General features: G+C 52.0%; 2 protein-coding genes across 3 annotated transcripts in view; both read left to right on the top strand.

Annotated features, from left to right (window-relative positions):
* The window catches only part of bsk (mitogen-activated protein kinase dJNK), a 242,262-nt gene that overhangs the window by 119,266 nt on the left and 95,622 nt on the right, over window positions 1-27,374 (top strand). The gene's annotated exons all lie outside the window — the stretch shown is intronic.
* LOC138358291 (uncharacterized) lies at window positions 8,690-10,381 on the top strand. The gene has a single exon (XM_069316145.1). The coding sequence runs from the start codon at window positions 8,690-8,692 to the stop codon at window positions 10,379-10,381; it is 1,692 nt and encodes a 563-aa protein (XP_069172246.1).

The raw sequence follows: 27,374 nt of genomic DNA, 5'->3' as shown, positions 1-27,374 counted from the left end.
TTCTTACTTTTTTCCCCTTACATTATGTAATTTCGTGTTATTCTTGCCTCCCCCCTCTTACATTCATCTCGCCTCCCCCCCCACTATTTATATTGTCTCTACCACTGTTATAAGACTCGATAATGCTCCAGCACGGACACAAACCTCCTCGTTGCTTAATTTCCAGATGTTTGAGTATCAACTGTTCAGCCATGTTGTTGTGACTCGTCGTACGCATACGCTCCATATACGGCACGTGTATGGAGTGCGCGGCACGTATATGCACTACACGTGCATATACGTGTAGTGCATATACTATATGAGTGCGCACTACACGCGTATATGGTGCGCGGGACGAGCGCGCGCATCATATACGGCACGCGCGCGCACCATGATCCACTAAATTATTGGGATCGTCTCAAAGATCTCCAAATGTACTCAAGAAAGGAGACGAGAAAGCCATCACATAACATGTACATGGAAGCTACTGGAAGGTCGGGTCCCAAATTTACACTGTAAAATAACAATGTATTGATGAATGAATAACATCTTCAAAATAGAACTAGATAGTTTTCTTAAAGAAGTGCCGGACCAACCGGGTTGTGGTGGATATGTGGGCCTGCGGGCCGCTCCAAGCAACAGCCTGCTCCGAGGCTGGGCTTGGGGAGTAGAACAACTCTCAGAACTCACTGCAGGTATGATCCAGGTGAGGACAATGAGAGAATGAATTATCTTATCTTGAGGTTATCTTGAGATGATTTCGGGGCTTTTAGTGTCCCCGCGGCCCGGTCCTCGACCAGGCCTCCATCCCCAGGAAGCAGCCCGTGACAGCTGACTAACACCCAGGTACCTATTTTACTGCTAGGTAACAGGGGCATAGGGTGAAAGTAACTCTGCCCATTATTTCTCGCCGGCGCTTGGGATCGAACCCAGGACCACAGGATCACAAGTCCAGCGTGCTGTCCGCTCGGCCGACCGGCTCCCTATCATGGGAAAGCGCTAAGCCATTACGACTATATATCACTGGGAAGGGGCGGACAATGAGAGCACAGTGGGCAAGGCGTGGGTAGTGTCCCTGATAGCCACACGGCTCGGCGGACACCGCGGTATGCTCAATATTTCAACTCATTATATCTAAAATTGAAGCCCATCATCATAGTAGTTATATCAATTGAATGGTTGTAATAATAGGGAGCCAAAATGGGTAGTTACGAGATGTTGTTACACGTTATAGTATATAGTTATACGTTGTGTGTGTACCTATTTGTACTCACCTATTTGTGCTTGCGGGGGTTGAGCTTTGGCTCTTTAGTCCGGCTTCTCAACCGTCAATCAACTGGTGTACAGATTCCTGAGCCTACGTGAGTGTGAGTGAGAGCTGTACACGACAGTATTACAAATGTGAAAGTATCTAGGACAAAAATTCATCAAAGTACCAATAAGAGAGGACAAGACACGAGACACACACACTGCGAAGTGTGTGTGTAACGTGACAGGAGAAACTAACAAGAGGTGTGGTGCATTATCTAAAGTTAGATAATATTTAGCTTGGTATATCAAGCATTAAGATATACCTAACACAGCCTTGTCCTTTGGCAACGGAGTTAAGTGACCGATAACGACCAGAAATAGATGCCATTCTCAATAAATATTTTCTGTTTTTTTTTTTTTTATAGACTGCATTATGTAACCTTGAATCATTATGTAGCCATGACGTGTATCCATCTAGTTCTATTCACCTAGTTGTGCTTGCGGGGGTTGAGCTCTGCTCTTTCGGCCCGCCTCTCAACTGTCAATCAACCAACTGTTACTAATTATTTTCCCCACACCCACACACACCCACACACACCAGGAAGCAGCCCGTGACACCTGTCTAACTCCCAAGTACCTATTTACTGCTAGGTAACGGTGACATCAGGGGTGACAGAAACTCTGCCCATTTGTTTCTGCTGGCCCCGGGAAGCGAACCCCGGTCGACATGACTACGTATCAAGCGTGCTGGTTTGGGTGGATATAAATGAACTGCCTCTGATGGGCCAATAGGCCTTCTGCGGATTACCTGCTGGATGGGGTTCTGGGAGTAGTTCTACTTCCCAAGCCTGGCCCGAAGCCAGGCTTGACTTGTGAGAGTTTGGTCCACCAGGCTGTTGCTTGGAGCGGCCCGCAGGCCCACATACCCACCACAGCCTGGTTGATCCGGCACTTCTTCAAGAAAAAACAATCTAGTTTCCTCTTGAAGATGTCCACGGTTGTTCCGGCAATATTTCTTATGCTCGCTGGGAGGATGTTGAACAACGGTGGACCTCTGATGTTTATAGTGTTCACTGATTGTTTACCGATTGTTTACAAGTTTACTTTATTATGTTGTTATAAATGATGATAGAGCGAGTGTGGGGTTCATTACTGTCTGTAGGCGGCGGCGCCTCGGCTGGTGTCAGTGCCACAAGGACCTCAGCCTGTGGGAACACGGGTCACAAATAGCCACCAGCGTCTGACACACCGCGCGCGCACTCACGCACGCACTCACACACACGTTAATGAAACTGTTGCCCTCCTCTGCCCTCCTCCCCTGCCCTCCTCCCCTGCCCTCCTGCCCTGCCCTCCTGCCCTGCCCTCCTCCCCTGCCCTCCTCCCCTGCCCTCCTGCCCTGCCCTCCTGCCCTGCCCTCCTCCCCTGCCCTCCTCCCCTGCCCTCCTCCCCTGCCCTCCTGCCCTGCCCTCCTCCCCTGCCCTGCCCTCCTGCCCTGCCCTCCTGCCCTGCCCTCCTGCCCTGCCCTGCCCTCCTGCCCTGCCCTCCTGCCCTGCCCTCTTCCCCTGCCCTCTGTCCTCCCCTGCCCTCCTCGGAGGAGAGCTACTCTCACAGCCTCCTCAGGCACCCGCCAGAAGGTGGAGAACAAGTTGGTATAACTGTGTGTGTTTATGTGAGTGTTCCCTGGTGGCCATTACATGTGGAGGGGGGGGGGGTCTCAGTGAGGCCAGGCCGAGGTGTTGTGGAACACTGTCTGCCTGCCACACGCTCAGCCTTACAGGGATCAATGTCCCCGCCGCCCCAGTCTCGTCATCCTTCCTGCTCTGATGGTCTGGTCATTTGTGTTTTATCAAGCTTAGGTATACACAGCAATGATCTGCTTCCCTATTCTGTATGAAGGAGCACACAGTGTAGATCAAACACCTGCTACAAGCTCATCCAACATCCCCACCTCACAGGACGGCCAGTCATACATGGAATCAGGAGAGAACATAGAATGTAAGGCTGATCTATTAGCTCCCAGAAGCCGGTCGGCCGAGCGGACAGAACGCTGGACTTGTGATCCTGTTGTCCCGGGTTCCATCCCGGGCGCCGGCGAGAAACAATGGGCAGAGTTTCTTTCACCCATTGCCCTGTTACCTAGCAGTAAAATAGGTACCTGGGTGTTAGTCAGCTGTCACGTGCTGCTTCCTGGGGGTGGAGGCCTGGTCGAGGACCGGGCCGCGGGGACACTAAAGCCCCGACATCATCTCAAGATAACCTCCCACTGACAAAATCTGGGTACAGGACAAGAATATCTTCCAATATTCCTGAGTGTATGAAGTAATTATGTAGCTCAAAGTACCTCATACCATTTGGTCTGAAGTTACTTATAACAGGACAATCACAGATATAGTGTTGGAGAGTATGTCCCAGCTCTTGTTCACATAGTGTACTGTTGGAATGTTCACCGTTGGGGGGGGGGATTCATTACCTGCAGCCACCTGTCATAGATATAGATATCCCAGCCTAATTCTGGCCATTACAATGTCACACTGTCTAGTGGATGTTTTATGCTGCCCGGACATATAATTCTCTGTTCTAAACATGTCATGGCTCTTTATACTCGTGCTTTCTGGCCTTTGTGTGTCAGTAACTGCTCTTCTGTCTTCCATAATTTCCTGAAATATTGGGGCTTTTACAGCAGAGATTGGAGTGCCCATCTCCAACTCAACTTCAGGCTTATCACATGCAGTTATAGCTGCCTTGTCTGTGTCGTCATGCTGGACAACACATGTGTGATGGTATCCATACAAATGGGACTCTGAAACTCTTGTTCCTTGCATTAATAATGTTGTTTATAAAGCATGTTACAACATTCCAAATACTGTGTCTATTCTGGTCAAGCAGGCTGTTAGATGCCGCTGCTCGCAGTCTCGCGTATGAATCACAGCCCGGTTGATAAAGCATCCTTTGGAGGAGTTTATAAAGTTCTCTTCTGGACACGGTGCGAGGTCGGTTAGTAATGTTTCTTGCGTTTAGAGGGTGTATGTTGACAAAGTCTTGGGCCCTTAGTCTTCATAGAATTTTCTCAGCGTACCTATTTCACCTCTGCTTTTCAACGGGGATATTTTGCACTTCCTGCCATGTCTTCTTGTCTTGGGGCGTTATTTCACGTACAGATTTGAAACCAGCTCCTCTGATATTTTCAGAAGTGTAAAGTATTATGTACCTTTCTCGGCTCTGCTTTAGATAATTCGGTTCCAGAAATTGTAAGCATTGCCAATAATTTAGATGGTTTATTGAATGGATTCTGGCAGTTTAAAACCCTTGCACGTTCTCTAGGCCAACAATTCTCAAACTTTGAATGGGTCTTAATGTACAATAATTTTGCACTTCAGATAACCCAAGATAGCACAAGCGTCTTAAGGTGCCATCATGGGTCTGGCACCTCTTCTTTGAAAGGTTATGATCCCGCCTGTATTGTCTTGCCATTGTGACAGCTTCCTTATTGTGTCCTTTTAGGTCTTCCGACACAATTACTCCCAAATCTTTGTCTTCGGGTTGTGTGTGTGTTCCGTTTTTATATTTGCGTTCTTACTTCAGTGCAGGAGCGCGAAGTTATCTTCATTGGACGTGTTTTCTGCGGCCCATTGGAAGACCTGACTTGCATCAGTTGGGAGGTTTTATTGTCCACTATTATAAGTGTAGTGTCATCTGGTAAGCTTGATACGGTACTGTAGTTTGACCGTTGTGAGGAGGAGAAAGAGTACTGGAGCAGGCACAGTACCCTGAGGGACTGAGCTTTTCACTACGGATGATCCGTATTGTGTTAGCATTAGCACTGTGATCACACTTGTTGAGAATTTCGCGAGATCTGTCAATGTTGTAACGGCCTTTTGTTCGTCTTCCGTGGCATCTAAGGCATAGTAGTGTACCACTTGTGAGAAGCAGGAGCGTCCTGCTCACAACACATGTTTCCCAAGTATGGGATCTTACTTCTTGGCACTCTTTCAAAGATATTTATGATCAGTTATGTTATCGATCTATAATTTGTTCCGTCTGCTTTACGACCTCCTTTGTGGAGTGGCGCAATCTTCACTGTTGTAAGTGTCTGGGACGGCCCGAGTATCCAGGCTCCGTGTGCAGATGATGATCAGGGGCCACTATAGTGGGGGTTGAAATTTAAGAATAGAATTTGAGGACTCTCAGGGTGGTTCGGTGAGCCCAGTTGTGCTGTGTTCTCAGTGTTTCAGTCTTCAGTCTTCATCAACAAAGGCCAAATATTGGAGTTCATGCAGCCGCCAAACCTTCTGTTTATGAATGAAAAAAAAGCTTTACACAGAACTCACAGGTGATGATATTGAACCATTTCTTGAGCAATGCTTCGTTGACGTCCTCTGCCGGAATGGCAACTCTAGATGCTTCACCTATGTACTACAAATACACACAGGTGCTAACACAACTTCAACACCTAACCTACGTCCAAATGTGCACAATATGTTAATATATGATGATCATTTATTTAAAAAAAAAATTGTTTTGAATGAACACACTTGAATTGTAGATGCGTCTTTGGGATCGGCCGCTGGATGGAATGAACATAACCTGAGGACGGGTTGCAATTGTATCCACTCGTTCATTTATGAGCGTCATTGTAGGCTCTATCTCCCTTGAGGCAGGTCCTTATGCTACATGTTGTTTATGGTCTAGATTTTGCATAGAGAAGTATTTTTGGTTCCTCTCGGTTTCCCTGAAGGCATTTTGCTCTCTCTGCTTCTCCTTCATGTCCTGTGATCCTTGTCGCTTTAGTTCCAAGCCGCTCCAAGCAACAGCCTGGTGGACCAAACTCTCACAAATCGTGCCTGACCTCGGGCCGGGCTTGGAGAGTAGAACTCACAGAACCCCATCAACCAGGTATCAAGCAGGTAGTTCGCACGCTTCTATTTCTGTACACAGCTTCCCTTCCTGTTCTTGGGGTAGAATGGGGCGCTGGAGTAGTTCAGTTATGCGTTTTCTTTCCCAGTAGAGAGAACGCCGTTCTCGTTCTCTAATCTGCATTCTACTTTTTGTTTCCCTCAGTGTTATGCGACTGCCACACGTGTGGCACCACTGTGCCTACTTCCTCCAGGCACTGATGTAGGTCAGTGTTATTGAGGTGCTTGTGTGGTGGCGGGTCATTACTTCTCAGTTAATCATTTAGTGATCCGTGGCAGTATTCTCCCGCCAGGAGCGGGGGTCCGCGCGGGGCTCTTACCTGCTGGCACCTCCTCCCACAACTGTGCCGCTTTTATTATTATTGTCCTAATTATTTAGTTCTTGATTATAATGAGGCCTCAGGTGTGGTTGGGGGGGGGGGGGAGGGCCACGGGTGTGGTGGTGGCAACCCATCCTCCAAAATGACAGTACTGGAGCCGGTCGGCCGAGCGGACAGCACGCTGGACTTGTGATCCTGGGGTCCCGGGTTCCATCCCGGGCGCCGGCGAGAAACAATGGGCAGAGTTTCTTTCATCCTATGCCCCTGTTACTTAGCAGTAAGATAGGTACCTGGTGTTAGTCAGCTGTCACGGGCTGCTTCCTGGGGGTGGAGGCCTGGTCGAGGATTGGGCCGCGGGGACACTAAAAGCCCCGAAATCATCTCAAGATACGGTTTAATACTAAGTGTAATAAGTTCATTTCCTGACTGTTAGGAATAGTACATAATTCCACTTACTTGTGCCATTACATTTACCTCCCCATTTATTCTCCTTGTTTATTGTTAAGACTCAGAATTTTAGGATGAAGTTTTCAAGTTCAATTCTCTATACACAACTTTTAAATATCAGGAATTTCTTTTTCAGTTTTATTAAACAATAGAGATTTTATACAAAATTTGAAAATATACCGAGTTACTTTACATTTTATTGTAATATTTTTTGTTTTATTAGTTTTATAAAACTGTAATATCATTATAGCTATAGATTAAGTACTAATTGTAATTAAGAAACAATAAATTGCTTATCTTCAAACACTAAGAAGGTTAGGTTAGGTCGTGGTTTTCTATTCAGCTTTTCAGGTAAACTCAAATATTAACTATTTGACAGTACAGTTTAATACTAAGTGAAAATAAGTACAATTCCTAACTGCTAGGAATAGTACATAATTGCACTTACTTGTGCTGTTACAATTACCTCCCCATTTTTGGAGGACGGGCTGGGTGGTGGTGGGGGGGGGGGGGTTTGAGGCGGCTACTGGAACAACACCGAGGGTGGTAGCAACCGACCAATCACAGCGCTTCATGGCCGTGTGTGCGTTGATTTTACCAAATTGCCTCTCGTATATCTCGCTCCCCCTTGTAAACCTTGGGGCCGAGTGCTGGGGAGCCGGCTGCCGTGTGCAGGGGAGCCGGCCGGCCGTGTACCGCCTGGAGTGAAGATCACTACCAGTGATGACCCCGGGAATCATCACTAGCTCTGGAGTCATCACTGAGGGGGGGGGGGCGGATGTGAGAGTGGGGGCGGGGGGGGGGGGCGGGGGGAGGGACGATGCGAGCACCGGGCAGCTCCGCCACAAGTCATGGGGGACCAATATTAATGGCTGCTGACCTGATCATTACCCCTGGCTTAACAGGCTGTCCCCGTCATGAATCTCTTGATAAATTAGTGGTGTGACGGGCCGCTCTGTCAACACTCTCGCTGTTGACCTTATGTGTCTCGTGGACAGGTGTGTGTGGGCACCACTTGGCTGGTGTGTGTGTGTCCTCACACTATATGTACAGGTGTGTGTGTTGGCAGCACTTGGCTGGTGTGTGTGTCCTCACACTACATACACAAACATGTACGCTTGGGATATTACTGTACCAATTAATATTACGAAATATATAATCATTCGGTATGTACTCATTTGTAAGCTAATTAGAACCATGGTCAATGTGTCAGATAAGTTGGATTAAGAGGAAGCATTTAAGCATGAGTTACTGTACGCGAATCACATGCTGAGAAGGGTGACTGTAGAGAGGCTGGTTAAGTGAAACGTGGCACACAGACTCCGTAGAGTTTCCCCAACACCTCATCAGATCCCCACGTGTGAGTGTGTTGATGAATGATGATGACACATGATGAACATGGCAGAAGCATACTAAGAGGTTGAAGGAAGAGTTTCATGTGTGATAACATTATGAGAACACCTGGGGTGTGGGAGGACTCGTCTAGAGGCGCTGGGTAAGATGGCCCCGGGTTTATAGGGTAAGTTTTCCCCCTGATCACACACCATCAACCATACAGGTTGAGACAACAGTGAGGGGCGGTGGGGGAGGGGAGGGGAGGGTGAAGGAAGGTAGGGAGGGATGCTGCAGTGTGTGTGTGTGTGTGTGTGTGTGTGTGTGTGTGTGTGTGTGTGTGTGTGTGTGTGTGTGTGTGTGTGTGGTGGAAGAGCTTGGTGAGTGAGCACCAGTAATCAGGAGAGAGGGGGAGAGGGTAACGACGCCACACCTCACTGTTCGTATATGGGCTCGTCCTTAGCGACTGTCCCGCTCCACACTCCCCCACGCCCCACTCCACACTCCCCCACGCCCCGCTCCACACTCCCCCACGCCCCGCTCCACACTCCCCCACGCCCCGCTCCACACTCCCCCACGCCCCGCTCCACACTCCCCCACGCCCCGCTCCACACTCCCCCACGCCCCGCTCCACACTCCCCCACGCCCCGCTCCACACTCCCCCACGCCCCACTCCACACTCCCCCACGCCCCACTCCACACTCCCCCACGCCCCGCTCCACACTCCCCCACGCCCCGCTCCACACTCCCCCACGCCCCGCTCCACACTCCCCCACGCCCCGCTCCACACTCCCCCACGCCCCGCTCCACACTCCCCCACGCCCCGCTCCACACTCCCCCACGCCCCGCTCCACACTCCCCCACGCCCCACTCCACACTCCCCCACGCCCCACTCCACACTCCCCCACGCCCCGCTCCACACTCCCCCACGCCCCGCTCCACACTCCCCCACGCCCCGCTCCACACTCCCCCACGCCCCGCTCCACACTCCCCCACGCCCCGCTCCACACTCCCCCACGCCCCACTCCACACTCCCCACGCCCCGCTCCACACTCCCCCACGCCCCACTCCACACTCCCCCACGCCCCGCTCCACACTCCCCCACGCCCCGCTCCACACTCCCCCACGCCCCGCTCCACACTCCCCCACGCCCCGCTCCACACTCCCCCACGCCCCGCTCCACACTCCCCCACGCCCCGCTCCACACTCCCCCACGCCCCGCTCCACACTCCCCCACGCCCCGCTCCACACTCCCCCACGCCCCGCTCCACACTCCCCCACGCCCCGCTCCACACTCCCCCACGCCCCACTCCACACTCCCCCACGCCCCGCTCCACACTCCCCCACGCCCCACTCCACACTCCCCCACGCCCCGCTCCACACTCCCCCACGCCCCGCTCCACACTCCCCCACGCCCCACTCCACACTCCCCCACGCCCCGCTCCACACTCCCCCACGCCCCGCTCCACACTCCCCCACGCCCCGCTCCACACTCCCCCACGCCCCGCTCCACACTCCCCCACGCCCCGCTCCACACTCCCCCACGCCCCGCTCCACACTCCCCCACGCCCCACTCCACACTCCCCCACGCCCCGCTCCACACTCCCCCACGCCCCGCTCCACACTCCCCCACGCCCCGCTCCACACTCCCCCACGCCCCGCTCCACACTCCCCCACGCCCCACTCCACACTCCCCCACGCCCCGCTCCACACTCCCCCACGCCCCGCTCCACACTCCCCCACGCCCCGCTCCACACTCCCCCACGCCCCGCTCCACACTCCCCCACGCCCCACTCCACACTCCCCCACGCCCCGCTCCACACTCCCCCACGCCCCGCTCCACACTCCCCCACGCCCCGCTCCACACTCCCCCACGCCCCACTCCACACTCCCCCACGCCCCGCTCCACACTCCCCCACGCCCCGCTCCACACTCCCCCACGCCCCGCTCCACACTCCCCCACGCCCCACTCCACACTCCCCCACGCCCCGCTCCACACTCCCCCACGCCCCGCTCCACACTCCCCCACGCCCCGCTCCGCACTCCCCCACGCCCCGCTCGGCACTTCCCCACGTCCCCACGTGTACCGTCCGAGGCCTGCCACCAGGTACCAGAGTTGAAGACCTTGACACAGGGTGACACAGCCGCCTGTGTCTCTCCCGATGACGAGATACATGTGGCAGCTGTGTCGCCAGAGTAGAGCAAGGTGCTCTATATTACCCTACACCTTCACCTATATACAAGTAGACAATAATGTAGAATTTCCAAGCGGAATGACCGTGCATTCATTCACAGTAATGTTATTCATTATACACCCGTGTAATGTTGGCTGAGGTTGGCCGAGTTTTGCACCGTGAGTTAGTGTGTTAACACCGGGCTAAAATATGGGTCAATATGTTGTTCCTGGAGTGTACTTAACGTCCCCCCCCCCCCGGCTTCAGTTATGTTAACTGCTGCTTCATTTATGAGGTAAGTATTCAGCGTGTTTTATCAAAATTATATTATGTAGGATTTTGAGCGGGGCGATTGATGTGCGTCCAGTCCCTTTAGTGTTTTGTTCAGAGCAGTAGCTGTTGACGCGCCTGGCTCTGTAGGGTGTATGGGTGGTGTGTTGTGGTGTGGTGTGGTGTGGTGTGGTGTGGTGTGGTGTGGTGTGGTGTGTGGGTGGTGGAGTGGTGGGGGAGGGTAGCGGCCAGGCTGGGCCTCCCCACCACCACCAGTACCCCACACAACCACCACCAGTACCCCACACAACCACCACCAGTACCCCACACAACCACCACCAGTACCTCACACTACCACCACCAGTACCTCACACTACCACCACCAGTACCTCACACTACCACCACCACTACCCCACACCACCATCGCACACCACATGGCAGGATGTGCAGAATACCCCCGTTGAAGAGCAGAGGTGCAACAGGTACTCTGAGAGAGAACTACCAACATCAGAGGCCCGAGATTGTTCAACACGCTTCCACTACACATAAGGGGCGTAACTGGCCGACCCCTCACAGTGTTCAAGAGAGAACTGGATAAGCACCTCCAAAGGATACCTGATCAACCAGGCTGTGACTCATACGTCTCTCTGTGTTCCAGAGAGAGAGAGAGAGAGTGAGAGATGGAACAGTATTCAGTGTCGATCAGCGCTTCACAGTAACGTGGAAGTGATAGCCAGTGACGCCACAGACGAGCACACGAGTGTAACCAGCGAGGCACGAGGAGGGAGGGGGGGGGGGAGGAAGGCAGAAGGGGGTGGGTGGAGAAGGTGAGGGGTGTTGACGGGAGGGAGGGAGGGAGGGTGAGGCGCGGGAGGTGAGAGGCAGGAGACGGGGCTTAGTTGTGTTTATTAGTAATGGAAGACCTAGCCACCAGTGTGGGTAATGGTGGGGGCTTGCAGGCTGGCGCGGGCTGGAGGCTGGCGCGGGGCATGGCGGGCTGGGGCTTTCGCGGGGCGGGGCGGGGCGGGGCGGGCTGGGGGCTGGCGCGGCGCGGGGCGGGGCGGGCTGGCTGGCTGGTGCAGGCTGGGGGCCGGGGCGGGGGGGGGGGGCTGGTGCATTTCCTTAGGTGGAGTTGGGCGTGGTGGGGGCGAGATGGGCGGGGAGGAGGGGATGGTACCCGGGGACTTACGGGGGGGGGAGGGGAGGGTGATGGCTGTCACTCTACACCTTAAGGTAGACACAAGGTGACATCACTACTGGGAAGGCGTGAAAGTCTACCGAGGTTGTTACTGTGAAGGTTCACTACCGGTCTTAATTGACACACAATAATGGAACACCTTCCTGAACAATATTGGACATGTGTGTCAAGTCCCTCCTGGCAGGTGGGCTGCTCAAGCAAGCTGTTAGGTACCGCTGCTCGCAGTATGACGTATGATCTACAGCCCCGTTGAACAGGTATCCTTTGGAGGTGTTCATCAAGCTCCCCGTTCAACAGCTTGTCAGAGTTCAGCTAACTATGCCTCTCACGAGAAGAGGTACACTGGCGGACCTCTCACGGTGTTCAGAGGAATATGACCTCAGCGATGACCTCTGAAGGGAGCTTCACCCTATACTTGTCAAATATATTAGCGTCATAAAGTGGTTCAGTTGGTGTGATATGGGCGGAGGTAGAGTGAGGGTGGGCGAGGGGCGGCCGGCCTGATGATAAAATCAATGAGATAAGTGCCTGATGGGGATTACATTAGAAGCCTCACCCCTCACCACCTCCTCCTCCTGCCACCACACACCACATTCCTCATATTCCCAAAACTCAACCTTCTAAGAATATTTTAATTTGGAATATGTTGGCCTGCGGGCCGCTTGAAGGAACAGTGTTTTAGATCGAGTTATCTGAAAACAATCCTGAGCCCAGTCTAGGGGAGAGAGACGCCACTAGGTATGGACTCCAGGTACTAATGCCGTATGTGTCGCCACTGATGTTAAGATACATGGCTATACACTTGGGGTAATTCTTCAATAAATCCCTGAACTATATTTTTAACAGATCTCTAACCCTGTCCATGGAGGACAGAAGAAAATGTATATATGCTGGTTAGCATTGTAAATGTGTGGCCACGTCTGTGGCTGAAACTAATAATAATAAAAACCAGTTGTGTTGTATAAGGTGGAGTGTTGTGTGCTCGCTAGAGACGAGGTCACACTAAAGCCGTCCGCTCTGCCTCTTCACGTTCCCAGGGGCTCCTTCGCTAAAGTTGGCGCTCTCTTCCTCTCCAGTAATAATTAAAGCTCCTCTTGTATTGATACTTGACTCCACCTCCTGTTCTATTTTTGAGTGACTGGAGCCCCCTGTTGTATTATTGCACTATGCTGGAGCCCCCTGTTGTATTACTGCACTATGCTGGAGCCCCTGTTGTATTACTGCACTATGCTGGAGCCCCTGTTGTATTACTGCACTATGCTGGAGCCCCTGTTGTATTACTGCACTATGTTGGAGCCCCCTGTTGTATTACTGCACTATGCTGGAGCCCCCTGTTGTATTACTGCACTATGTTGGAGCTCCCTGTTGTATTACTGCACTATGTTGGAGCTCCCTGTTGTATTACTGCACTATGCTGGAGCCCCTGTTGTATTACTGCACTATGCTGGAGCTCCCTGTTGTATTACTGCACTATGCTGGAGCCCCCTGTTGTATTACTGCACTATGCTGGAGCTCCCTGTTGTATTACTGCACTATGCTGGAGCCCCTGTTGTATTACTGCACTATGCTGGAGCTCCCTGTTGTATTACTGCACTATGTTGGAGCCCCTGTTGTATTACTGCACTATGCTGGAGCCCCCTGTTGTATTACTGTATGACTGGTGGAGCCCCCTGTTGTATTACTGTATGACTGGTGGAGCCCCCTGTTGTATTACTGTATGACTGGTGGAGCCCCTGTTGTATTACTGTATGACTGGTGGAGCCCCCTGTTGTATTACTGTATGACTGGTGGAGCCCCCTGTTGTATTACTGTATGACTGGTGGAGCCCCTGTTGTATTACTGTATGACTGGTGGAGCCCCTGTTGTATTACTGTATGACTGGTGGAGCCCCCTGTTGTATTACTGTATGACTGGTGGAGCCCCCTGTTGTATTACTGTATGACTGGTGGAGCCCCCTGTTGTATTACTGTATGACTGGTGGAGCCCCTGTTGTATTACTGTATGACTGGTGGAGCCCCCTGTTGTATTACTGTATGACTGGTGGAGCCCCCTGTTGTATTACTGTATGACTGGTGGAGCCCCTGTTGTATTACTGTATGACTGGTGGAGCCCCTGTTGTGTTACTGTATGACTGGTGGAGCCCCCTGTTGTATTACTGTATGACTGGTGGAGCCCCCTGTTGTATTACTGTATGACTGGTGGAGCCCCCTGTTGTATTACTGTATGACTGGTGGAGCCCCTGTTGTATTACTGTATGACTGGTGGAGCCCCTGTTGTATTACTGTATGACTGGTGGAGCCCCCTGTTGTATTACTGTATGACTGGTGGAGCCCCCTGTTGTATTACTGTATGACTGGTGGAGCCCCTGTTGTATTACTGTATGACTGGTGGAGCCCCCTGTTGTATTACTGTATGACTGGTGGAGCCCCCTGTTGTATTACTGTATGACTGGTGGAGCCCCCTGTTGTATTACTGTATGACTGGTGGAGCCCCTGTTGTATTACTGTATGACTGGTGGAGCCCCCTGTTGTATTACTGTATGACTGGTGGAGCCCCTGTTGTATTACTGTATGACTGGTGGAGCCCCTGTTGTATTACTGCACTATGCTGGAGCTCCCTGTTGTATTACTGCACTATGTTGGAGCTCCCTGTTGTATTACTGCACTATGTTGGAGCCCCTGTTGTATTACTGCACTATGTTGGAGCCCCCTGTTGTATTACTGTATGACTGGTGGAGCCCCTGTTGTATTACTGTATGACTGGTGGAGCCCCCTGTTGTATTACTGCACTATGTTGGAGCCCCTGTTGTATTACTGCACTATGCTGGAGCTCCCTGTTGTATTACTGCACTATGTTGGAGCCCCTGTTGTATTACTGCACTATGTTGGAGCTCCCTGTTGTATTACTGCACTATGTTGGAGCCCCTGTTGTATTACTGCACTATGTTGGAGCCCCTGTTGTATTACTGCACTATGTTGGAGCCCCTGTTGTATTACTGCACTATGTTGGAGCCCCCTGTTGTATTACTGTATGACTGGTGGAGCCCCTGTTGTATTACTGCACAATGTTGGAGCCCCTGTTGTATTACTGCACTATGTTGGAGCCCCTGTTGTATTACTGCACTATGCTGGAGCCCCTGTTGTATTACTGTATGACTGGTGGAGCCCCTGTTGTATTACTGCACAATGTTGGAGCCCCTGTTGTATTACTGCACTATGCTGGAGCTCCCTGTTGTATTACTGCACTATGCTGGAGCTCCCTGTTGTATTACTGCACTATGCTGGAGCCCCTGTTGTATTACTGCACTATGCTGGAGCCCCCTGTTGTATTACTGCACTATGCTGGAGCCCCTGTTGTATTATTGTATGACTGGTGGAGCCCCGGTTGTATTACTGTATGACTGGTGGAGCCCCTGTTGTATTACTGTATGACTGGTGGAGCCCCCTGTTGTATTACTGTATGACTGGTGGAGCCCCTGTTGTATTACTGCACTATGCTGGAGCCCCTGTTGTATTACTGCACTATGTTGGAGCCCCCTGTTGTATTACTGCACTATGCTGGAGCCCCCTGTTGTATTACTGTATGACTGGTGGAGCCCCTGTTGTATTACTGTATGACTGGTGGAGCCCCTGTTGTATTACTGTATGACTGGTGGAGCCCCCTGTTGTATTACTGTATGACTGGTGGAGCCCCTGTTGTATTACTGTATGACTGGTGGAGCCCCCTGTTGTATTACTGCACTATGCTGGAGCCCCTGTTGTATTACTGTATGACTGGTGGAGCCCCCTGTTGTATTACTGCACTATGCTGGAGCCCCTGTTGTATTACTGTATGACTGGTGGAGCCCCTGTTGTATTACTGTATGACTGGTGGAGCCCCTGTTGTATTACTGCACTATGCTGGAGCCCCTGTTGTATTACTGCACTATGCTGGAGCCCCTGTTGTATTACTGTATGACTGGTGGAGCCCCTGTTGTATTACTGTATGACTGGTGGAGCCCCTGTTGTATTACTGTATGACTGGTGGAGCCCCTGTTGTATTACTGCACTATGCTGGAGCCCCTGTTGTATTACTGCACTATGCTGGAGCCCCTGTTGTATTACTGCACTATGCTGGAGCCCCTGTTGTATTACTGTATGACTGGTGGAGCCCCCTGTTGTATTACTGCACTATGCTGGAGCCCCTGTTGTATTACTGCACTATGCTGGAGCCCCTGTTGTATTACTGTATGACTGGTGGAGCCCCTGTTGTATTACTGTATGACTGGTGGAGCCCCTGTTGTATTACTGCACTATGCTGGAGCCCCTGTTGTATTACTGCACTATGCTGGAGCCCCTGTTGTATTACTGCACTATGCTGGAGCCCCCTGTTGTATTACTGCACTATGTTGGAGCCCCTGTTGTATTACTGCACTATGCTGGAGCCCCCTGTTGTATTACTGCACTATGCTGGAGCCCCTGTTGTATTACTGCACTATGCTGGAGCCCCTGTTGTATTACTGCACTATGCTGGAGCCCCTGTTGTATTACTGCACTATGTTGGAGCCCCTGTTGTATTACTGTATGACTGGTGGAGCCCCTGTTGTATTACTGTATGACTGGTGGAGCCCCTGTTGTATTACTGCACTATGCTGGAGCCCCTGTTGTATTACTGCACTATGTTGGAGCCCCCTGTTGTATTACTGTATGACTGGTGGAGCCCCTGTTGTATTACTGTATGACTGGTGGAGCCCCTGTTGTATTACTGCACTATGCTGGAGCCCCTGTTGTATTACTGCACTATGCTGGAGCCCCTGTTGTATTACTGCACTATGTTGGAGCCCCTGTTGTATTACTGCACTATGCTGGAGCCCCTGTTGTATTACTGCACTATGCTGGAGCCCCCTGTTGTATTACTGCACTATGTTGGAGCCCCTGTTGTATTACTGCACTATGCTGGAGCCCCTGTTGTATTACTGCACTATGTTGGAGCTCCCTGTTGTATTACTGCACTATGTTGGAGCCCCCTGTTGTATTACTGCACTATGCTGGAGCCCCTGTTGTATTACTGTATGACTGGTGGAGCCCCTGTTGTATTACTGTATGACTGGTGGAGCCCCCTGTTGTATTACTGTATGACTGGTGGAGCCCCCTGTTGTATTACTGCACTATGCTGGAGCCCCTGTTGTATTACTGTATGACTGGTGGAGCTCCCTGTTGTATTACTGCACTATGCTGGAGCCCCCTGTTGTATTACTGCACTATGTTGGAGCCCCTGTTGTATTACTGCACTATGCTGGAGCCCCTGTTGTATTACTGCACTATGCTGGAGCCCCTGTTGTATTACTGTATGACTGGTGGAGCCCCTGTTGTATTACTGCACTATGCTGGAGCCCCCTGTTGTATTACTGCACTATGCTGGAGCCCCTGTTGTATTACTGCACTATGCTGGAGCCCCTGTTGTATTACTGCACTATGCTGGAGCCCCTGTTGTATTACTGCACTATGCTGGAGCCCCTGTTGTATTACTGCACTATGCTGGAGCCCCCTGTTGTATTACTGCACTATGTTGGAGCCCCTGTTGTATTACTGTATGACTGGTGGAGCCCCTGTTGTATTACTGCACAATGTTGGAGCTCCCTGTTGTATTACTGCACTATGCTGGAGCCCCCTGTTGTATTACTGCACTATGTTGGAGCCCCCTGTTGTATTACTGTATGACTGGTGGAGCCCCTGTTGTATTACTGCACAATGTTGGAGCTCCCTGTTGTATTACTGCACTATGCTGGAGCCCCCTGTTGTATTACTGCACTATGTTGGAGCCCCTGTTGTATTACTGTATGACTGGTGGAGCCCCTGTTGTATTACTGCACAATGTTGGAGCCCCTGTTGTATTACTGCACTATGTTGGAGCCCCCTGTTGTATTACTGCACTATGTTGGAGCCCCTGTTGTATTACTGCACTATGCTGGAGCCCCTGTTGTATTACTGCACTATGTTGGAGCCCCCTGTTGTATTACTGCACTATGTTGGAGCCCCTGTTGTATTACTGCACTATGCTGGAGCCCCCTGTTGTATTACTGCACTATGTTGGAGCTCCCTGTTGTATTACTGCACTATGTTGGAGCTCCCTGTTGTATTACTGCACTATGTTGGAGCTCCCTGTTGTATTACTGCACTATGCTGGAGCCCCTGTTGTATTACTGCACTATGCTGGAGCCCCCTGTTGTATTACTGCACTATGCTGGAGCCCCTGTTGTATTACTGCACTATGTTGGAGCCCCCTGTTGTATTACTGCACTATGCTGGAGCCCCTGTTGTATTACTGCACTATGCTGGAGCCCCTGTTGTATTACTGCACTATGCTGGAGCCCCTGTTGTATTACTGTATGACTGGTGGAGCCCCTGTTGTATTACTGCACTATGCTGGAGCCCCCTGTTGTATTACTGTATGACTGGTGGAGCCCCTGTTGTATTACTGCACTATGCTGGAGCCCCTGTTGTATTACTGCACTATGCTGGAGCCCCTGTTGTATTACTGTATGACTGGTGGAGCCCCTGTTGTATTACTGCACTATGCTGGAGCCCCTGTTGTATTACTGCACTATGCTGGAGCCCCTGTTGTATTACTGCACTATGCTGGAGCCCCTGTTGTATTACTGCACTATGCTGGAGCCCCTGTTGTATTACTGCACTATGCTGGAGCCCCTGTTGTATTACTGCACAATGTTGGAGCTCCCTGTTGTATTACTGCACTATGTTGGAGCCCCCTGTTGTATTACTGCACTATGCTGGAGCCCCTGTTGTATTACTGCACTATGCTGGAGCCCCTGTTGTATTACTGTATGACTGGTGGAGCCCCTGTTGTATTACTGCACTATGCTGGAGCCCCCTGTTGTATTACTGTATGACTGGTGGAGCCCCTGTTGTATTACTGCACTATGCTGGAGCCCCTGTTGTATTACTGCACTATGCTGGAGCCCCCTGTTGTATTACTGCACAATGTTGGAGCTCCCTGTTGTATTACTGCACTATGCTGGAGCCCCCTGTTGTATTACTGCACTATGTTGGAGCTCCCTGTTGTATTACTGCACTATGTTGGAGCCCCTGTTGTATTACTGTATGACTAATGGAGCCCCTGTTGTATTACTGTATGACTGGTGGAGCCCCTGTTGTATTACTGTATGACTGGTGGAGCCCCCTGTTGTATTACTGTATGACTGGTGGAGCCCCCTGTTGTATTACTGTATGACTGGTGGAGCCCCTGTTGTATTACTGTATGACTGGTGGAGCCCCTGTTGTATTACTGTATGACTGGTGGAGCCCCTGTTGTATTACTGCACAATGTTGGAGCTCCCTGTTGTATTACTGCACTATGCTGGAGCCCCCTGTTGTATTACTGCACTATGTTGGAGCTCCCTGTTGTATTACTGCACTATGTTGGAGCCCCTGTTGTATTACTGTATGACTGGTGGAGCCCCTGTTGTATTACTGTTATGACTGGTGGAGCCCCCTGTTGTATTACTGCACTATGCTGGAGCCCCTGTTTGTATTACTGCACTATGCTGGAGCCCCTGTTGTATTACTGTATGACTGGTGGAGCCCCTGTTGTATTACTGTATGACTGGTGGAGCCCCTGTTGTATTACTGCACTATGCTGGAGCCCCTGTTGTATTACTGCACTATGCTGGAGCCCCTGTTGTATTACTGCACTATGCTGGAGCCCCCTGTTGTATTACTGCACTATGTTGGAGCCCCTGTTGTATTACTGCACTATGCTGGAGCCCCCTGTTGTATTACTGCACTATGCTGGAGCCCCTGTTGTATTACTGCACTATGCTGGAGCCCCTGTTGTATTACTGCACTATGTTGGAGCCCCTGTTGTATTACTGTATGACTGGTGGAGCCCCTGTTGTATTACTGTATGACTGGTGGAGCCCCTGTTGTATTACTGCACTATGCTGGAGCCCCTGTTGTATTACTGCACTATGTTGGAGCCCCCTGTTGTATTACTGTATGACTGGTGGAGCCCCTGTTGTATTACTGTATGACTGGTGGAGCCCCTGTTGTATTACTGCACTATGCTGGAGCCCCTGTTGTATTACTGCACTATGCTGGAGCCCCTGTTGTATTACTGCACTATGTTGGAGCCCCTGTTGTATTACTGCACTATGCTGGAGCCCCTGTTGTATTACTGCACTATGCTGGAGCCCCCTGTTGTATTACTGCACTATGTTGGAGCCCCTGTTGTATTACTGCACTATGCTGGAGCCCCTGTTGTATTACTGCACTATGTTGGAGCTCCCTGTTGTATTACTGCACTATGTTGGAGCCCCCTGTTGTATTACTGCACTATGCTGGAGCCCCTGTTGTATTACTGTATGACTGGTGGAGCCCCTGTTGTATTACTGTATGACTGGTGGAGCCCCCTGTTGTATTACTGTATGACTGGTGGAGCCCCCTGTTGTATTACTGCACTATGCTGGAGCCCCTGTTGTATTACTGTATGACTGGTGGAGCTCCCTGTTGTATTACTGCACTATGCTGGAGCCCCCTGTTGTATTACTGCACTATGTTGGAGCCCCTGTTGTATTACTGCACTATGCTGGAGCCCCTGTTGTATTACTGCACTATGCTGGAGCCCCTGTTGTATTACTGTATGACTGGTGGAGCCCCTGTTGTATTACTGCACTATGCTGGAGCCCCCTGTTGTATTACTGCACTATGCTGGAGCCCCTGTTGTATTACTGCACTATGCTGGAGCCCCTGTTGTATTACTGCACTATGCTGGAGCCCCTGTTGTAATTACTGCACTATGCTGGAGCCCCTGTTGTATTACTGCACTATGCTGGAGCCCCCTGTTGTATTACTGCACTATGTTGGAGCCCCTGTTGTATTACTGTATGACTGGTGGAGCCCCTGTTGTATTACTGCACAATGTTGGAGCTCCCTGTTGTATTACTGCACTATGCTGGAGCCCCCTGTTGTATTACTGCACTATGTTGGAGCCCCCTGTTGTATTACTGTATGACTGGTGGAGCCCCTGTTGTATTACTGCACAATGTTGGAGCTCCCTGTTGTATTACTGCACTATGCTGGAGCCCCCTGTTGTATTACTGCACTATGTTGGAGCCCCTGTTGTATTACTGTATGACTGGTGGAGCCCCTGTTGTATTACTGCACAATGTTGGAGCCCCTGTTGTATTACTGCACTATGTTGGAGCCCCCTGTTGTATTACTGCACTATGTTGGAGCCCCTGTTGTATTACTGCACTATGCTGGAGCCCCTGTTGTATTACTGCACTATGTTGGAGCCCCCTGTTGTATTACTGCACTATGTTGGAGCCCCTGTTGTATTACTGCACTATGCTGGAGCCCCCTGTTGTATTACTGCACTATGTTGGAGCTCCCTGTTGTATTACTGCACTATGTTGGAGCTCCCTGTTGTATTACTGCACTATGTTGGAGCTCCCTGTTGTATTACTGCACTATGCTGGAGCCCCTGTTGTATTACTGCACTATGCTGGAGCCCCCTGTTGTATTACTGCACTATGCTGGAGCCCCCTGTTGTATTACTGCACTATGTTGGAGCCCCCTGTTGTATTACTGCACTATGCTGGAGCCCCTGTTGTATTACTGCACTATGCTGGAGCCCCTGTTGTATTACTGCACTATGCTGGAGCCCCTGTTGTATTACTGTATGACTGGTGGAGCCCCTGTTGTATTACTGCACTATGCTGGAGCCCCTGTTGTATTACTGTATGACTGGTGGAGCCCCTGTTGTATTACTGCACTATGCTGGAGCCCCTGTTGTATTACTGCACTATGCTGGAGCCCCTGTTGTATTACTGTATGACTGGTGGAGCCCCTGTTGTATTACTGCACTATGCTGGAGCCCCTGTTGTATTACTGCACTATGCTGGAGCCCCTGTTGTATTACTGCACTATGCTGGAGCCCCTGTTGTATTACTGCACTATGCTGGAGCCCCTGTTGTATTACTGCACTATGCTGGAGCCCCCTGTTGTATTACTGCACAATGTTGGAGCTCCCTGTTGTATTACTGCACTATGTTGGAGCCCCCTGTTGTATTACTGCACTATGCTGGAGCCCCTGTTGTATTACTGCACTATGCTGGAGCCCCTGTTGTATTACTGTATGACTGGTGGAGCCCCTGTTGTATTACTGCACTATGCTGGAGCCCCCTGTTGTATTACTGTATGACTGGTGGAGCCCCTGTTGTATTACTGCACTATGCTGGAGCCCCTGTTGTATTACTGCACGATGCTGGAGCCCCCTGTTGTATTACTGCACAATGTTGGAGCTCCCTGTTGTATTACTGCACTATGCTGGAGCCCCCTGTTGTATTACTGCACTATGTTGGAGCTCCCTGTTGTATTACTGCACTATGTTGGAGCCCCTGTTGTATTACTGTATGACTGGTGGAGCCCCTGTTGTATTACTGTATGACTGGTGGAGCCCCTGTTGTATTACTGTATGACTGGTGGAGCCCCCTGTTGTATTACTGTATGACTGGTGGAGCCCCCTGTTGTATTACTGTATGACTGGTGGAGCCCCTGTTGTATTACTGTATGACTGGTGGAGCCCCTGTTGTATTACTGTATGACTGGTGGAGCCCCTGTTGTATTACTGCACAATGTTGGAGCTCCCTGTTGTATTACTGCACTATGCTGGAGCCCCCTGTTGTATTACTGCACTATGTTGGAGCTCCCTGTTGTATTACTGCACTATGTTGGAGCCCCTGTTGTATTACTGTATGACTGGTGGAGCCCCTGTTGTATTACTGCACAATGTTGGAGCTCCCTGTTGTATTACTGCACTATGCTGGAGCCCCCTGTTGTATTACTGCACTATGTTGGAGCCCCCTGTTGTATTACTGCACTATGTTGGAGCCCCTGTTGTATTACTGTATGACTGGTGGAGCCCCTGTTGTATTACTGCACTATGCTGGAGCCCCTGTTGTATTACTGCACTATGCTGGAGCCCCCTGTTGTATTACTGCACTATGTTGGAGCCCCTGTTGTATTACTGCACAATGTTGGAGCCCCCTGTTGTATTACTGCACTATGCTGGAGCTCCCTGTTGTATTACTGCACTATGCTGGAGCCCCCTGTTGTATTACTGCACTATGCTGGAGCCCCTGTTGTATTACTGCACTATGCTGGAGCCCCTGTTGTATTACTGCACTATGCTGGAGCCCCCTGTTGTATTACTGCACTATGTTGGAGCCCCTGTTGTATTACTGCACTATGTTGGAGCCCCCTGTTGTATTACTGCACAATGTTGGAGCTCCCTGTTGTATTACTGCACTATGCTGGAGCCCCTGTTGTATTACTGCACTATGTTGGAGCCCCTGTTGTATTACTGCACTATGCTGGAGCCCCTGTTGTATTACTGCACTATGCTGGAGCCCCTGTTGTATTACTGCACAATGTTGGAGCCCCTGTTGTATTACTGCACTATGTTGGAGCCCCTGTTGTATTACTGCACTATGTTGGAGCCCCCTGTTGTATTACTGCACTATGTTGGAGCCCCCTGTTGTATTACTGCACTATGTTGGAGCCCCCTGTTGTATTACTGCACTATGCTGGAGCCCCTGTTGTATTACTGTATGACTGGTGGAGCCCCTGTTGTATTACTGCACTATGCTGGAGCCCCTGTTGTATTACTGTATGACTGGTGGAGCCCCTGTTGTATTACTGCACTATGCTGGAGCCCCTGTTGTATTACTGCACTATGCTGGAGCCCCTGTTGTATTACTGCACTATGTTGGAGCTCCCTGTTGTATTACTGCACTATGCTGGAGCCCCTGTTGTATTACTGCACTATACTGGAGCCCCTGTTGTATTACTGCACTATGTTGGAGCTCCCTGTTGTATTACTGTATGACTGGTGGAGCCCCTGTTGTATTACTGCACTATACTGGAGCCCCTGTTGTATTACTGTATGACTGGTGGAGCCCCTGTTGTATTACTGCACTATGCTGGAGCCCCTGTTGTATTACTGCACTATGCTGGAGCCCCCTGTTGTATTACTGCACTATGCTGGAGCCCCTGTTGTATTACTGCACAATGTTGGAGCCCCCTGTTGTATTACTGCACAATGCTGGAGCTCCCTGTTGTATTACTGTATGACTGGTGGAGCCCCTGTTGTATTACTGCACAATGTTGGAGCTCCCTGTTGTATTACTGTATGACTGGTGGAGCCCCCTGTTGTATTACTGTATGACTGGTGGAGCCCCCTGTTGTATTACTGTATGACTGGTGGAGCCCCTGTTGTATTACTGTATGACTGGTGGAGCCCCCTGTTGTATTACTGTATGACTGGTGGAGCCCCTGTTGTGTTACTGTATGACTGGTGGAGCCCCTGTTGTATTACTGCACTATGCTGGAGCCCCTGTTGTATTACTGTATGACTGGTGGAGCCCCTGTTGTATTACTGTATGACTGGTGGAGCCCCCTGTTGTGTTACTGTATGACTGGTGGAGCCCCCTGTTGTATTGCTGTATGACTGGTGGAGCCCCCTGTTGTATTACTGTATGACTGGTGGAGCCCCCTGTTGTATTACTGTATGACTGGTGGAGCCCCCTGTTGTATTACTGTATGACTGGTGGAGCCCCCTGTTGTATTACTGTATGACTGGTGGAGCCCCCTGTTGTGTTACTGTATGACTGGTGGAGCCCCCTGTTGTATTACTGTATGACTGGTGGAGCCCCTGTTGTATTACTGTATGACTGGTGGAGCCCCTGTTGTATTACTGTATGACTGGTGGAGCCCCTGTTGTATTACTGTATGACTGGTGGAGCCCCTGTTGTATTACTGTATGACTGGTGGAGCCCCCTGTTGTATTACTGTATGACTGGTGGAGCCCCTGTTGTATTACTGTATGACTGGTGGAGCCCCCTGTTGTATTACTGTATGACTGGTGGAGCCCCTGTTGTATTTGTGGCTGGCTGCTGGTACTACACCAGACGAACACACTTGGCTACACCAGTGTAAAGATGTATGACGGCCCAGAATAATGTTTCTGTCGTATATTTCAGGTAATTGTGGCAGGCAGTGACCGGCGCCTCTCAGTAAGTACACTCTGGCTCCTCCCCCAACCTGTCCCCTCTTGCTTCCCTCCCCCAACCTGTCCCCTCTTGCTTCCCTCCCCCAACCTGTCCCCTCTTGCTTCCCTCCCCCAACCTGTCCCCTCTTGCTTCCCTCCCCCAACCTGTCCTCTCTTGCTTCCCTCCCCCAACCTGTCCCCTCTTGTTCCCTCCCCCAACCTGTCCCCTCTTGCTTCCCTCCCCCAACCTGTCCTCTCTTGCTTCCTCCCCCAACCTGTCCCCTCTTGCTTCCCTCCCCCAACCTGTCCCCTCTTGCTTTCCTTCCCCAACCTGTCCCCTCTTGCTTCCCTCCCCCAACCTGTCCCCTCTTGCTTCCCTCCCCCAACCTGTCCCCTCTTGCTTCCCTCCCCCAACCTGTCCCCTCTTGCTTCCCTCCCCCAACCTGTCCCCTCTTGCTTCCCTCCCCCAACCTGTCCCCTCTTGCTTCCTCCCCCAACCTGTCCCCTCTTGCTTCCCTCCCCCAACCTGTCCCCTCTTGCTTCCCTCCCCCAACCTGTCCCCTCTTGCTCCCTCCCCCAACCTGTCCCCTCTTGCTCCCTCCCCCAACCTGTCCCCTCTTGCTTCCCTCCCCCAACCTGTCCCCTCTTGCTTCCCTTCCCCAACCTGTCCCCTCTTGCTCCCTCCCCCAACCTGTCCCCTCTTGCTCCCTCCCCCAACCTGTCCCCTCTTGCTTCCCTCCCCCAACCTGTCCCCTCTTGCTTCCCTTCCCCAACCTATCCCCTCTTGCTTCCCTCCCCCAACCTGTCCCCTCTTGCCCCCTCCCCCAACCTGTCCCCTCTTGCTTCCCTCCCCCAACCTGTCCCCCTCCCTGGGAGCCGGTCGGCCGAGCGGACAGCACACTGGACTTGTGATCCTGTGGTCCTGGGTTCGATCCCAGGCGCCGGCGAGAAACAATGGGCAGAGTTTCTTTCACCCTATGCCCCTGTTACCTAGCAGTAAAATAGGTACCTGGGTGTTAGCCAGCTGTCACGGGCTGCTTCCTGGGGGTGGAGGCCTGGTCGAGGACCGGGCCGCGGGGACACTAAGCCCCGAAATCATCTCAAGATAACCTCAAGATAACCTCTTGCTTCCCTCCCCCAACCTGTCCCCTCTTGCTTCCCTCCCCCAACCTGTCCCCTCTTGCTTCCCTCCCCCAACCTGTCCCCTCTTGCTTCCCTCCCCCAACCTGTCCCCTCTTGCTTCCCTCCCCCAACCTGTCCCCTCTTGCTTCCTCCCCCAACCTGTCCCCTCTTGCTTCCCTCCCCCAACCTGTCCCCTCTTGCTTCCCTTCCCCAACCTGTCCCCTCTTGCTTCCCTTCCCCAACCTGTCCCCTCTTGCTCCCTCCCCCAACCTGTCCCCTCTTGCTTCCCTCCCCCAACCTGTCCCCTCTTGCTTCCCTCCCCCAACCTGTCCCCTCTTGCTTCCCTCCCCCAACCTGTCCCCTCTTGCTTCCCTCCCCCAACCTGTCCCCTCTTGCTTCCTCCCCCAACCTGTCCCCTCTTGCTCCCCTCCCCCAACCTGTCCCCTCCTGCTCCCTCCCCCAACCTGTCCCCTCTTGCTCCCCTCCCCCAACCTGTCCCCTCCTGCTCCCTCCCCCAACCTGTCCCCTCCTGCTCCCTCCCCCAACCTGTCCCCTCCTGCTCCCTCCCCCAACCTGTCCCCTCCTGCTCCCTCCCCCAACCTGTCCCCTCCTGCTCCCTCCCCCAACCTGTCCCCTCTTGCTTCCCTCCCCCAACCTGTCCCCTCTTGCTTCCTCCCCCAACCTGTCCCCTCTTGCTTCCCTCCCCCAACCTGTCCCCTCTTGCTTCCTCCCCCAACCTGTCCCCTCTTGCTTCCCTCCCCAACCTGTCCCCTCTTGCTTCCCTCCCCAACCTGTCCCCTCCTGCTCCCTCCCCCATCCTGTCCCCTCTTGCTTCCCTCCCCCATCCTGTCCCCTCCTGCTCCCTCCCCCAACCTGTCCCCTCCTGCTCCCTCCCCCAACCTGTCCCCTCCTGCTCCCTCCCCCAACCTGTCCCCTCCTGCTCCCTCCCCCAACCTGTCCCCTCCTGCTCCCTCCCCCAACCTGTCCCCTCTGGCTTCCCTCCCCCAACCTGTCCCCTCCTGCTCCCTCCCCCAACCTGTCCCCTCTTGCTCCCCTCCCCCAACCTGTCCCCTCCTGCTCCCTCCCCCAACCTGTCCCCTCCTGCTCCCTCCCCCAACCTGTCCCCTCCTGCTCCCTCCCCCAACCTGTCCCCTCCTGCTCCCTCCCCCAACCTGTCCCCTCCTGCTCCCTCCCCCAACCTGTCCCCTCTTGCTTCCCTCCCCCAACCTGTCCCCTCTTGCTTCCTCCCCCAACCTGTCCCCTCTTGCTTCCCTCCCCCAACCTGTCCCCTCTTGCTTCCTCCCCAACCTGTCCCCTCTTG

This window comes from Procambarus clarkii, chromosome 82 (assembly GCF_040958095.1).
Source record: "Procambarus clarkii isolate CNS0578487 chromosome 82, FALCON_Pclarkii_2.0, whole genome shotgun sequence".
NCBI classification, from domain to species: Eukaryota; Metazoa; Arthropoda; class Malacostraca; order Decapoda; family Cambaridae; genus Procambarus; species Procambarus clarkii.
Note: the sequence above shows the minus strand (reverse complement) of the source record. Positions and strands in the feature narration are given on the sequence as shown.

Bases quoted from the DNA above. Each gene is read 5' to 3' on its own strand.
- LOC138358291 (XM_069316145.1), top strand. From the start codon at position 8,690: ATGGGCTCGTCCTTAGCGACTGTCCCGCTCCACACTCCCCCACGCCCC.